The 14793-nt window shown below is 38.6% G+C and overlaps 1 protein-coding gene across 1 annotated transcript; it reads left to right on the plus strand.

The window, feature by feature from the left end:
• The first annotated feature begins 617 nt into the window (after positions 1–617).
• Positions 618–13293, plus strand: cfap58 (cilia and flagella associated protein 58). The gene is made up of 18 exons (XM_040151057.1): positions 618–683; positions 934–1203; positions 1496–1644; positions 1740–1890; positions 2482–2676; positions 3262–3399; positions 4169–4328; positions 5844–5926; positions 6184–6375; positions 6458–6619; positions 6896–7042; positions 7422–7562; positions 7657–7880; positions 8404–8512; positions 8727–8831; positions 10889–11008; positions 12957–13081; positions 13182–13293. Exons 1-18 carry the CDS (start codon positions 678–680, stop codon positions 13291–13293), a joined length of 2589 nt encoding a protein of 862 aa, XP_040006991.1. The 5' UTR covers positions 618–677.
• The last annotated feature ends 1500 nt before the right edge of the window (positions 13294–14793 follow it).

The following is a 14793-nucleotide window of genomic DNA, read 5'->3' on the forward strand; positions in this document are numbered from 1 at the left end:
TCGGAGGTCTGCAATTATAAACTTTGTAACATGAAGATGTGTGCTTATTCAAGTTGGTTGAATACTTTCAGAGTCTTCCCTGCCTATTAATGGTGCATATTGAAATCCTGCCAAGTGGGGACAGTGCATGGAACATGTTTTTAAAAACCCATTAAACGTCTCACTTCCTTCAGGTGAGTGTGATAAGACCATAGGGTTAAGAGCCAAACTTGCATATAGCATGTACAACACTTGTCTTTTATGATGGTATTGTGTTAATTTTTTATTCTTAGACTCATCTGAAATATAATCGACTTCAATCACATAGTGGGCCTTTTGCCCATTTCTGCATGCACACACGGACACTGTTTGTGAATCCTCGTGCTATCATTAGATTTGATACTTAGAATACAGTTCGGAGAGTATTCATTAAATTATCATTTATCCTTGGTGGAAGGAATTTGTCAGATTGTGTTCCCCTCAGTAACAGCCGAGTGTAGCCTACATTGTTGCTTTACTTTGCGGCAGTGTATTTACGCCGTACAGTGTATTGTTCTGTGGCGAGCTCCAACTTGCCCCTTCTCTCGCGAGATCAACGGTTGCCAAGCAACCGACATCAACAGGTCGATTGGAAATACACCAGGGCTACGCTACCTGGGAGGACTAACGAATTATATATTGACTTTTCAATTTAGATAATGGAGGTAAGCGCTCTTCCTCAGACTTGGTCTCAAAAGGTTTACATGGCGACTTAACGTTATGTTAATTGAGCATCATACATTTATTATAACGTTATTGTCAGCAAAATAAGCTTAAAGGAAATTAACTATTAATTAGCATGCTTGCTAATGTTAATTTCATTCCTCTGCTATCTGTATGAACTTCAACCCACGGTAGGTTAAAGGGTCAAATGCACATTTTCAGTCGCAGTCTGTGGCTCTGCTGTACTTCCAGGAGACGGGACAAGTAGGAGAAGACTCTGTCGGGTCTTTCGAGGAGTTCCAAATGGTGCTCAGTGAGCTGGTTGGGGACAAGAGCATGGACAAGATCCGGGTGGAGTACGAGAAGCTCATCCATGCTCTGAAGAAGTCCCGAGAGAATGAGAAGAGGCTAATGTCCAAATGCAAGGAGCTGAATGCAGAGATTGTGTCCACCTCAACTAAAGTCGCAGCTGCCCTGAAACTGTCCCAAGACGATGAGACAACAATAGCTTCACTTAAGAGGGTACACTGCCAGAACATGAGAGGCTACAGTACATTGTAGAATGTCTTATTTATCATTTGTTTGTTTATGGCTCAAATTCTGCATAATTTCACACATGGAGGTTATGTTACATGTGGATTGTGTAAAATTGAAGGTCCAGAAAAGCCAGTTGATGGAGTATGTAGTGTTTGCTATAGAAAGTGTTTTATTAATTCATACAAGTGATGTTTTATAATTTTTTTCCCTTCTGGACCCCTCAGATTGTGTTATTTGCACAAGATTTTGCTAAAATGTTCCTTTGCCTACACTGTAGGAGCTGGATAAAGCTTGGAAAATGGTTGATGCTGCTCATGATAAAGAGAAGAGGGACAATGAGACCATCAGGAATTTAAAAGAAGAAGTTGCCAACCTAATGAAAATTGCTGAACAACAAACCAGCTTCTCTATGGACAAAGAGCAGAGGTGAGCTGTGTGTCCTCCTTCTCACACTCTTAATAATTTATTGTGTGGATCCTGTGGGTAAAGTGAATGGAACCAACTGTAATCTGTTTTTTCAGTGATCTACTGAAAATGAACGAGGAGTTGACAAAGGAGCGGAATCAGCTGCTGGCAACTGTCGAGGTTCTGAGAGAAAAACTAAACAAGGCCACTACAACCCAGCAGGAGATAGAGGCCCAAAGACAGAGTGCCTTAGAGAATATTTCTCAGGTAAGTATGGGGCAAATTCTCATACAGAAAAATGACTGAGATCTCACATGTTTAAATCATTGGTAGAAACACAAGCAGTGTTTATGACTTAAAACTCTGCTATACCAGATTTTGTAAAAAAAAAAAGTGTTCATTTAGAAAAGTAGAATGAAATCTGATTTTAGCATATACTTAGAAAGCACTGCTTTGCAATATTATACCACATCATTGAGTCTGCAGATGGCCTAATGTATGTATTTACATGAGGCATTGTGCCTACAACAATTATTTGTTGTTATATGCACTTCAGCATAGACACTACATTAGCTGATTAAGGGTTCCACTAGCCTTTTTACCAAACTGGGAAGGTAAATCTTTACTTATACTGTATATGATTTAAAGGATATTTTCATTTGAGTACAATGGGGTCTTAGTTCTTTCAGGCAGCACTAATGCTAACAAAATTACGTAGCTCCAGATGTTGGGTTCCAACAATGAACCCTAGGAGAAATACTTGCTGCTTTGCTGAAGAAGGTGAGATCCCCACAAATAAAATGATATTAAATACAGCTCTGATGCCAACTTGCTGCTTCTCGGTGTGTCTAAACCTAGCTGCAGCAGGAGCTCCAGGTACAACAGAATGAGATTTCCCGGGAGATGAGGCTGAAGGAAAAGCTGGACAAGGAGGTGAAGCAGCTGCACATCGACATGGAGGCAAAGATGGGGGACATCAAAGCTCTGAATCTGCATGGCCAAAGGGCCAAAGAGGAGCAGCAGAGACAGGAGCAGCAGCTGAAAGAGCTAAAGGTGAACAATGGAGTGGGATGCATACTCTTTATGGTTTACTGTTTGGGAAACCACCTACTATAATACTTATCATCTTAGTTAAAATATAGACAATTATGCAATTTTTTACTATTGTTTTTAATTGTTTTCTTTAACCAAAATTCGTAAAGGGTTTATTTGTACATATGTATTTATGTATACGTATATAGATTTTGTATGCCCCTACCCCTGAGGTGGGCAAAAAAATTGGATTAGATATGGACTGAATTGCATATATTGTAAGTTCTGTCCAGTATTTTGTGTACTCCTTGTATAAATCCTTACTGTATATTCAAATGAAGTAATATACAGAAGAGTGACAAATGAACCATAAAGCAAACTTAAATTTATCATAGTAAGGAGTTAGGCCACCACAAGCCTCCAACAGCCTTAGTACACCTGATATAAGTCATGTCAGTGCATCATTTTTTTATTTAGGATGATTAACCATAACATAACAAAACCAATGTAAATGTAATTGTGTGGTTAGTAACATATGGTGGCTGTTATGCGGTATAAAATAAACAGTTTCTTTCTACACCTCAATCCTTCCCCTGACTATGACAGATCCTGAATGAGCGATCCACCAAAGAGCTGGAGCAGATGCAGGTGAAGAACACCAAGTTGCAAGAGGAGTGTGAGCAGCTCTTATCAGTCAAAGAACATCTGTCCTTGGAAAATCAGCAGAACGCAAATGAGCTCAAGGTACACATTTGTCCACTAACACACACATTCACACCTGAGCAACAGAGACACACTTCTGCCTCTCAAGATAGCCAATATACAGTATATACATGATTACTATATACATGATTGTTTGTGTACGCTTAGCAGTGTTTGTGTTTGCCTGTGCATGAAAGATATTGAATGTGAATGAGATGTAGAGAGTGGTAAAGTAAAAGAACTGATAGTGAGTTCACACTCTTGATGAGAGATATAGTACCTGAAACCCTGATTACTAAATCACACAACATGGAGATGTGAGAGTGCAATTGTTCCTTCAGAGCTGTTTTTCTACTCATCGTTAGGTAGGCAGGTCAGTGTGGTTAGTAACTTATTTGGAAAAAATATTCTATTAATAATTATTTTTATTTTTTTAAGGCAAGAAGGAATAAGATTTGACATTTTCCTCAAATCTACAGTAGTGGATGATACCTGACAATAGGTGATGGCTATCTGTCCCATTGAACCAGAAGGGGGCACTGCTCCAAAATGTAATGAGCTAGTCAGAAACAGGTCTACTGAGTTTTGAACTGTATCCTACTCCAAGAAAACAAAGTAAGCAAAAACTGGGATATTAGTTTTGTCTTGAGTGCTTTCAATCAGTTATCTGAGGGCTGTGGTCAGAGAGACAGAACAAACTTGAATTATTACCCTGGGTGCACAGTAGCATATGTTATCCACTCTCCTTTTTCAAAACTCTTTCACCTCCCCTTTACTTCTGTGTAATGCTTCATACAACCCCACCTGTCAGATGAGAGAAGAGGAGGTGACTCAGATGCGTCAGGAGATTGCCAAACAAACAAAGATGAGAGAAGCCATCCAGAAGAAGTTCCACCAGATGGAGGATCAGAAAGCTGATGTGGATGTGCAGAGGGAGACACTGAAAGCTCAGATAGCTGGTCTGGAGAAAGGTAACAGAGCTTGCCTTATGTATCATAGATATGCAGGTGCACTTTAAGACTGACATAAATGATGACCTTCTTGGTTCCCAATCTGTTTCTCCTTCACTGCTGCCCTGTCTTGGTCCCGGTGAGTTCACCAGTCTCACACTTAAATGACTGACATGTGATGCAAGTCACATGTCACATATTATAGTTATTAGCTGTTATCATTCCTACTCTTCATACTAGCTGTGTCTCCAACACACTGGGAAGGGAAGGCTTCTCTTTCTGTGCAAAAGTGAGTTCCAAAGTTCAGCTGAAGCCAATATGAAGCCTCAATTTAGGAAGACATCTTCAACCAGACCAATGACTGTAGATTGTTACTCACGCTGAAATTGCTGAAAGAAGGGATCTCTTCACAGCCAGTATGTACAAGGGGAAGAATACAGCGACCAATAACTCGATCAACAATAACTAAATGTAGACACAGTATAAGCATGTGAGCAGAGTTTTAAGACAGTCTTGAATAATGAAGGCCTATCTGTTAACTTGAATATACCACATAAGCTTGGCGGACTGTATAACATGCAGTAAATAGAGATGCAGATCATTTCTCCTACCTCCCTCTCCAACCATGGCAAACATGCTTCAAGCAACAAGATTCATTTACAGACAATCCTAAATACGCATGTGTATGCATGCAGACACATTTAAACACAATATACATCTATAGATATATAGTGTCTGTATATATATATATATATATATATTTATATATAACAGAAAAACTTTTATTTGTATTTTCATAATATTATCATAGTTGTTTATTATTACTATCATTAGTCAGCATTTAGCCTGTAATAAAAATCCAGAGAATCAGTCTGGAAAAAGTATCAGTCTTTCTCAGTGGAAACTGTGCAAATAGACTGTGCATATATCACTAACATCCAGTTCTCTAAATACTATCATCAGAGTGGAAGTTGGGAGCTAAAAATGCACTATTACATAAACAGAGGTCATAGAGGTAATGGGTAGAGTCCTGGAGCTATCAGCTCAACTATCAGCAACAGCTTTATGTGGTAACTGAGAGGAGAACAAGAAATGGCCATTTCTAATCCCAGACACGCTGTGTACATTGACACTGTTATGTATTTTTCAGATTGCCTTTTTCGTTCTGTCCATCTCTCATTTTAGCTCTCTCTTTTACCATTTTATTTCTCTCATATTTATGGTTTCTCTCACTGCCATTCTACTCGCAGATATTTCTTGGCATTTTCTTGTCTCTCCTTTACAATCCTTGTACAAAGTGTACTTTATGACATTCTATATTGTGTTTGTATGTATATGTGTGTATTGTGATATAAAAATTAAGCTTCTTTTCTTGAGTCTAATATGTTATTCAGACTTCACTAAAGACTTTCGATCTGCTAAATGACTTAAATGCCATAGTGGCAAACTCATGGAAGAGAACTAGTTCATATAAAAATATCCAACACAACTGGCTTTGACCATCAATACAAAATGTCTCCATCTTTCTCCCCGCAGATCTTGAATCTTCCCAAAAGCAAGTTGAAGCTGACAAGAAAGCCATAGACGAGCTGATCCGAGAGAGAGACATCTTAAGTAAGGTATGCACTACACCTTGGCCCACAGGGTATTTATCTTGTCTTTTAGTCCTCTTCAGCTCTAATTTATCTCTTGTCTGTTAAACAGTAGTGTAAAATGAATATGATGTAAACTACAGTTCATGCCTCTCAACAAACTAGACTTTGTGTTAATGCTTTTCAATACACATTCAAAACCAGAATTAGCATTTATTTACTTACTTGCTTAGTATTTACTTATGTTCCACAACTTGTGCTTATGCTTGTTTCCCCATCAATAGAACATGATCAAAGCTGCACAGTCAACAGAGAAACAGCAGAACCTTGTAAAGCTGCTTGACCAGGACAAAAAGACATTGGAACATGAGATCAGTGGATACTGCCAGGAGGCCCAGAAGCAGCGCAAGATCATCCAACAGCTGGAAAAGGAACGTGACCGCTACATCAATGAGACCAGCAGCCTTATGCAGAAGGTAGGTTATACAGAAGAGCTAGCTTAAGAGCTAGATTAATGTATTTTAGCCTGTTTTAGTGAAACTTTCCTCCCTTCCGCAGGTGCAACAAAAAATGAATGACATTGAAGTAAGAGAGATGGAGATATTTGATTGGAGGAAGAAGGTCACAGAGGCAGAATGCAAGCTCAAACAGCAAGAGAACTTGCTAGAGTCTGTTGTGTCTGAAAGGAACCTCTACAGTAAAAACCTCATTGAGGCTCAGGTAAGAGTAATGTGTTCCTGTTAGCCACAGCTGATCTTCAAATTTGTAAACTAATCAGCCAGTTAAAGAGTCAGTCAGCCAGATAGTAATTCAGCTACAAACTGTCAGTTACTGGGAAATTGAAAAGTTATGGCCGTTAGATTCTTTGATGTCCTGAAAATGATATATTGCATTAAAGGTTTGGATTAAGTTTATGTTTTTTCATTCATTTCAGTAGTTTCTTGTGTTTATATTCATTATTTGCTAGTTTGAAAAGTGTGTCCCCCTCTGCTTCAGGAAGAGATTGCAGAGATCAAGAGGAAGATGAAGACTATGAACAACCAGGTCACCCGGCTGAGAGATGAGATCACTGGGAAGGAGCTGGCCCTTGCCAAAGATCAGCAGGTGCACAAGCGCTTAGAGAAGGATAACGAGTCCCTCAAGGTATTGCATTCTGCCTCAGTGGTTCTTAGTGGGTTGTGGTTCTGAGCGTCTCATCCTCATTTAGATATTTAATATTTAGCCCTTTTAGTAAATTCACTCTTGTAGGAAAGCCTTTGCAAAATGAATAAATGTTCATGTAAATCTTGTACTTTACCTGTACTGCTAATGAAGCTTCACTAACTTTGTGACAAATGCATTGCATGTCTTATAACTTAGATAAAATAAACCAACCTGGGCTAGTGGTAAAACCCTAAAAGATTACAATTCAGAGTGGGCTTTAATTTTTTTTTATGTCTACCTTCCTCGTATATTGCCAATACCTGTTACGCCTAATTTGTATGCACGTGTGTACCCATCCCATCTTTGTGTCCTGCTACAGGGGGAGCTACAGTTGATTAAGCTGCAGCTGGAGGAAACAAAGCAGCGTGTTGACAGTCAAAAAGCAGAACAGCAGAAACTGCAGAATATTATAGCTGATGCTGATGCTGAGCAGATCCAACAGAAGAAACAACTGGAGCAGGTACAGAAGGAAAAGGAGGTACACAAGAAGAGGTAGAGAAAAATCAAGAACAGAGACTAGTGTCTGATTGTTTGTTGGTGAAACTTCACTCAAGGTGATCAGAGAGAGGGACAACCTGGGGAAACAGCTGCTACGCCGCAACGATGAGCGTGCCCTGCTGTATGAGAAGATCAGGATCCAGCAGTCAATCCTGAGCAAGGGTGACTTCCACTATGACCAGCGGATGGAAGACATCCGTCTGCTTAAACTGGAGATCAAGAGACTACGGCGCAAGAAGAGCATCCTGGACAAGACTGTACCAAACACTGAGGACCTGAGGTAAAAAAGAGAAAAGGGGCTGAGCAGAATAGAGAGAAAAGAGAAGAATTTGGAATAGACAGGGAGAGGCAGGACACAGGCACTGAGCAAAGAGCGCAGGATAGAGAATGAATTAGGTGAACTACAAAGCGTGATATTTAGAATCGAAGTGCACAATTCAAAGAAAGATGGAGCAAGTTGGAGAGAGATCCAACTAAGAGCTAGGAATAACCTCCTTTCAATCTCTAGCTTCCAAAACCATAGTGAACTCTTTTCTATTAAAACTAAAAAGAATTTTCTGTGGTAAAGCTTTCCTGCATAACCTTAAAGATTGGAGTCAAACTCTATCTACTTCATTCATTACCTTACATTTGAACTTATATTTCAAAAAGGCTTATCATTTTGCATTATGATCTGTTATTCATATTTCCTATGACTAAAAATGTCTTGTGGTGGTTGTTTCCTGAAATTACAGGTACTTATTGTACTGTATGTAGCTGTATATAAACGCTGTGTGAAATACCACTGAGCTGTGTCGTTGCAGGCGAGAACTGTTCCACCTACAGAGGGAGCTGCTCAGAGAAAGGATGAGAAACAGTGTCCTTGAGGAACAGCTGAAGCCCATAAATATTCACCGATGGCGACGACTGGAGGTGAAGGATTTGTTTAGTGTCTGTGTGGGTTAGCTTAAAGCCATAACGCCCTTAGCTTGTTACGTTTGTTGCTCTTTGCCTCGCAGTAATGTGAACATTTTTTAAAATCTGGTTTACGTAAAAGACCACTCAAAATTTTTGAGTAGAGTAAACCTCATATTCAAAGAGGAAATGCTCAGGCCATTAAAGTCTTGTAAATGATTCTCCCTTGCAGGGCAGTGACCCTGGCAAATATGAACTCATCCAGAAGATTCAGTCCTTACAGAAGCGACTTATTGCTAAGACCCAAAAGCTTGAGGAACATGAATTCCTACTACAGGTAAACACTTAACACTCCCTCATCAATGTGTACACACAAGCACAGACACTCTCTGTACACGCCTCTTTGGATTAATTAGTCTTAACCTGATGAAGTAGCGATTTGACTTCTCCAAAAAGGAGCTGGTGTGTAAACTACTATATGTATCCAATTTTCTGTCACTGTATTCAAGAGGTAAAGTGATTGTTGCCAGTGCGTTATAGTGCAACTGCTCAGATGCTCAAACTGAGAGACAATGGCAGCCAAGTTAAAAGGCAGACCCTCAATGTGTCTTGTAGAACAATAAGGGAATAATAATAAGAGATTATCTTCATCAGTTTTTTTTTTTTATCAACGTTGTCTTTAGGGCTTAAATGATAAAGCCTTTGATATTTAATTTTATTACTGTCACAAAAATCTCATGAAAAGACCGAAAACAACAATGCATTTGTCTGTGAAAGTATATATTAAAGGTCATGAATAAAATAAAATAAAAATAAAAAAAGTGCATTAATTTCCTAAAAAAGCTGGGCACTGTAGTTTTTTACAAACATTTCTCAAACAGGACATATTGCATTTGTTTGCGATTCTTTTCAGCGGCAGATTAAAATACATTTAGGGTTTTCATGAGTATTTTGGGCAGCAGGAAGGTATATGTGGAATTGAGTCAAAACAACTAGTGTGTGTGTTCATGTAATGAAAGAACATGTCACATGTCACCCAGTACAGTGTGCTGAACTGATGTGTTTTTAATAGTTTGTGGTTAATAATATATCTCAGAGGAATAAGGTAATCAGGCTTTGGACACACACACAATACTTATTAGGAGGATACATGCTTTTTAAAACCACTGTGTCTAGGATTTGAAAATGTCTTACTTTGGCACTATATGGTGGTAGTATTAGGAAAGACAACAAGCCTCCCTGAGGATCCGAGAGCATTTCAAAGTGTTGATATCTTTAACAGTGCTATATGTAAGTTTTTAGTATCGCTATATAGTCAATGTTAGCATTAACAGCTGTCTACTTACCCGTCTAGAAGAAGCGTTGTGAGTTCAGCATAAAACTTTATTCCTTTACTCGCCAAGAGCTGTTTCCAGCCATGGAAAGCAACGGCAATGTTAACTCTTGTTTTGCTTCTAATTCATCACTTCTTTTATTTGCTGCCGAACGTTGTTTCTTGCCGGGTGCCGGTGGTGGTGGTAACCATGGTCCCTTGTCAAGAGCTTCAGCGATCGTTGCGTTTACTGTTCAGGGTTCAACAGGACTGACAAGAAGTTAGAATTCACCCTCTGGGCAGCAGTACTTATTCATTCTCTCATTTTGGACTCAGGGCAGACTAGACGCTACAGTGATTCACTCTTGAGGTACAAAGTGGTATTACAAGATGGGACAGACCGGGGCTCACTGGTTAGCATGCTAACTCCAGTAGATATCTCTGCAACACAATATATAGACGTCTTTGACATAACGTCAAAACTGTAATTTCTTCACATTCTGTTGATAATCTTAGTTAATTTTTGAATGTTTAAATTAAAATACTTACATATAGCACCTTTAAACAAACTTAAAAACCTACCTCTTTAGCTTCTTATCTTTTGATTATAATGTTTTATGGCCATTACTTAAATTTTATTTCTATTTTTCCTATTCATTAGTTGTTTTACTGTTCACACATAAAGCATTTTGAATTGCAATAATCTTTATGAAAGGTGTTATACAAATAGAGTTGATTTATTTTATGATTGACTGTAGCAGACAGCATGGATCTGACCCCAGGATACTGAAAATGAATGGGCTCATATCAGCATGTAGACTGTGACCACTATTACTAAGGATTGTTTGATTTTTCCACAAACATATAGTGGCTTTAGGTTGGCAGAAGCAGATAACAAAGCTAGTATAGAATGGAGACACAGGGACATGCAAAGTATATGGTGTGGTACTTTTTCCTTCCTCACTATAATAATCAGAATAGATATGCAGCGTGAAAGCTCACACAGTCATTCTCTCTCTCTTGTTCGCTACAACCCTCTCTCTTATCTATAACATTTTCTTTCTTCCTGTTTCCCCACCAAGGAAAAGGAGAAGCTGTATGTGGAGCTGAAGCACATTCTGGCCTGTCAGCCTGGTCCAGAGGCAGCTGAGCAGCTCCAGCAGTGCCGGTGGACCATCAGAGAGAGAACGAAAAAGCTCAAGGTGTTTAGTAACTTTCATCTCACAGTCCAAGTATCTCTGTCTTAATTTTTTGTTTTCTTGTTTCATATTTTTAATTCTTGTTTCTTATTTCTACTGCATGTTTTCTCATTTTTGTATTTGAGTCCATCAGATTCTGGTTTTCCCAAGTCACCTACAGTGGCACAAAAACTATGTGAACCCTTTGGAATGACCTGGTTTTCTGCATCAATTGATCATAAAATATGATCTGATCTTTATGTAAATCACCAGTGGAGACAACACAATGTTGATAAGCTAATAACCAAAAAGCTAAAAGTTAAGCTAAAAAACAAACAATTATTATCTTTTGTGTCTTTATTGAACACACCCGTTAAACCTTCAAAGTACTGGTTTAAAAGTAAGTGAACCTCTGGATTTAATAACAGGTCGAACCTCATTTAGCAGCAAATGAGGTTCGACCCCTCACAGACACAGAATATGTGAATGCCTCTCTGAGGTCATTCTACAGCATCTCTATTGGGTTAAGGTCTGGGTTCCTACCGGGCCACTCCAAAAGGTGGATTTTCTTTGAATGAAGTCTTTCTGTGGTAGATTTACTTCAGTTTTAAGGTTCATTGTCCTTCTGCATCACCCAACTTCTACTGAGCTTCACATTGTGGACAGCCACCCTGACATTATCCCATAAGATACCTGGAAAAACATGAGAATTCAATTTCCCCTCAATGATGGCGAGCTGTCCAGGCCCAGAGGCAGCAAAGGAGCCCCAGATCATGAGGATGGGATGGGATGATGTTTTCATGTTGGTATGCAATGCCTTTTTTATGCCATAGGTAGTGCTGCGTATTCTTCCCAATCATTTCAACTTTAGTTCATCAGTCCACAAAACATTTTCTTAGTAGCCTTGTGGAGTGTCAAGGTGCTCTTTGGCAAACCTCAGGTGTACAGTGATGTTTTTTTTGGAGAGCAGCGGCTTCCTCTGTGCTTTCCTACTACGGACACAATGCTCCATTATTTGCGCATGGTAGACTCATGAACAGGGGTGTTAACCAACTACAATGATTCCTTGAAGCCTTTAACTGTTACTCTTGGCTTTTTTTTTTACCTTATTGAACATTTATTGTTTTGTGTTTGGAATCATCTTAGTTTGGTACCAGCTTCTAGGGGGAGTCGTCACAGCACTAATTTGTCTCAATCTAATCTAAATCATCTATCTAAATTGTTAGACCCTTTGTCTAACTGTGGAGATAGAAATTTCTTTTTTTACTCTTTCCAGCTTTATACAAATCAACAATTCTTGATCCTACGTCCACTGTGATCTCTCTTATGTGAGGCATGGGTCACATCAGCAGATGCTTCCTGTGAGTAGCAAACCTAAATGTATTTTAAATGTTTCATTGATTGGACTCCAGGTTTCATAACTCATCACTCCAGTTATGTTTTGTTGATGTCATTAGCCGAGGGGTTCACATACTTTTTCTAACCTACACTGTGAATGTTTGAATGATGATGATTGTGCTTGTTCATAATAGTAACTTAGGTGAAGATCATGTTTTAAGACAAATTTATACTTCAAAGGAGGTAATTCCAAAGGGTTCACTTTCTTTTTCTTGCCACTGTATGTCTGTTTCTGTCCCTCACAATCCTCTGTGTCCATTAAATCTTATCAAATTGGCAGATTCTTTCTCACAGAGTAAATGTACAGTAATTCAAAATCATTCTATAAAAGTCTTAACCAGTGAAGGCTTTCATTAGAATGTAAGCCATAATATGCTCCTGATCGGATGAAGAATTTTCATGAAATGTCAGTGCAAGGATTTTAATCATGTGGCACAAGTTGCCTAAATACATGCAAATAATACAAAATACATGTTTTTCAAAGTCAACTGACTTCAACAAATTCAACTATAAACTATTAAACTATACATACTTACATTTGTTAAAGTACATGTTTTTTTCTCTGATTTTACAGGTGTTGATAGCAGAGCTGAGAATGCTTGACTCAAAGATGAATGAGTACAAAAGTGAGAATCAAAGATTGGCCAATGAACTTGCAAACATCAAGAAGAAGTACCTCAGTCAGAAAAAGCTCCACAGGTGAAAGTCAATGTAATGGTTTGTTTACATTTTGTCTCTGCAATAACACTGGGTAGTAGTAACAATTTATATTATGAAGAGGCTCTGTCTGTCTCCTCAGTGAGCAGAGGACCAAGACCAAAGTGGAGCAGTTGGAACCACTGCCTCAGCTGAGCAGCAAACCTCAATTCATTGGAGGAGGCTTCAGGATCGACAACCCTGTGAGAAGATAATGGTCATTATTAAAGAATATTTTGTATTCATCTGTTTAGCACCTTTTTAAATCATTTGAAATGAAAAATATATATTACCATATAACACTATGCTTTTCTATGAAGTAACCAAGGCCTTTCTGAAAAAGATTTACAAAATAGATTTGAAAAAAAACAAAAAACTTGAGCAACACCTTGAGTCCCTATCATGTTCTTCTTCTTTCCATCCTAAAAAGTATACAATATTAAAGTCTGTTGTCTCACATGTGTTTAGTAATCAGTTATTCATGCCTTTGTCTCATCCTGAGTAGAATCCTGTTACTCTAGATCACAATTCATATGTGGTAAATAACAGAGGGTTACTGGACACCTTTTTCTTTCACTTTTTATTAGGTACAGATGCCAACATTTGACACACTGCTTCTTCAACACTAAAAACAGAGAGTATAAATAGCCCTCTCAAGCATATGATAGGCTCTAAATGGGGGGTAGGGAGGCTTATCCAGCCAAATTTTATGTAAAATACAGTTCAAAAAGCCATCTTATTCCTTGAGGCTAAAAAAAAGGCATTGTCGGATTGGAAGGGACTTTTTTAAACAGTAAGAAGAACATAAGTCAGCACGTCTGTGAAGATTCTCAGCTATCCATGTCATGGTATTTCTAAGTGCTAAATAGTCATTGAAGAAGCCTTTCGGATAAGAGGTGAAACGTCTTCAAGAACCTCAAGCAAATGCAGTTGCTTTCATATAGCAAAAAATAATTGAGCGCATTGTGCTGTACAAATACTTAATGGTATAAGGTAACATAAAAATATGGACAGGTTCCTTCCCAGCAAAGTCCATAGGACTTTCAATATCAAAACAAATATTTTTCAAATGCAAGGAGTCACCAAGCGAAGCACATACACCTTGTCTTTTCTCATAGCACAGAAATGCAACTCTGTCAGGGTTTTGTTGGTTCTTCATTTGACCATTCAACAGACTACTAAGTAGTCTCAGCTCAAAAATCTTCACTTTTAAAGAGACTGCTGCAGATTCCTCCTGGGCTCTACCATTGTTAGATCACTGTATTTGACTCATCACTCTCTTAGGAAAACAGTACAAAGGCTGAAGCTTACATATATTAATTTATGGCGCCATACTATAAAGGCAGGACTCTAGGGTCATCTGATGGGGCTTGCTGTTGTCCCTTCAAACATCTCTACTTTAAACATTTGATTGGTGAGCATTATGTTTTTATTGACGTGTAAAGCACTTTGAGCAGATTCCATTTCCTTTTTTTAAACAAGTGCATTGCTTGAGATTTAAGATATTGATGTACAGACATCATCATGATGAATTAATAAAAATACCTGAAGAACGAGTGGAGAAACAGGATGACAATGCCCCCATCCATAGGCCACAAGGGGTCACTGAATGGTTTGATGAGTATGAGTGTCAAAATGATGTGAATCACATGCTGTGGCCTTCACAGTCACCAGATCTCAACCCAGTTGAAAACCTATGGGAGATTTTGTGTTGG

The sequence above is a fragment of the Xiphias gladius genome, chromosome 17 (genome assembly GCF_016859285.1).
Source record: "Xiphias gladius isolate SHS-SW01 ecotype Sanya breed wild chromosome 17, ASM1685928v1, whole genome shotgun sequence".
NCBI lineage: Eukaryota > Metazoa > Chordata > Actinopteri > Istiophoriformes > Xiphiidae > Xiphias > Xiphias gladius.

Excerpts from the sequence above, each read along its gene's own strand:
- cfap58 (XM_040151057.1), top strand. Across the intron at positions 1,891-2,481 it reads CCTTAGAGAATATTTCTCAG|CTGCAGCAGGAGCTCCAGGT; the intron begins GTAAGTATGGGG and ends GTCTAAACCTAG. Across the intron at positions 8,513-8,726 it reads ACCGATGGCGACGACTGGAG|GGCAGTGACCCTGGCAAATA; the intron begins GTGAAGGATTTG and ends TCTCCCTTGCAG.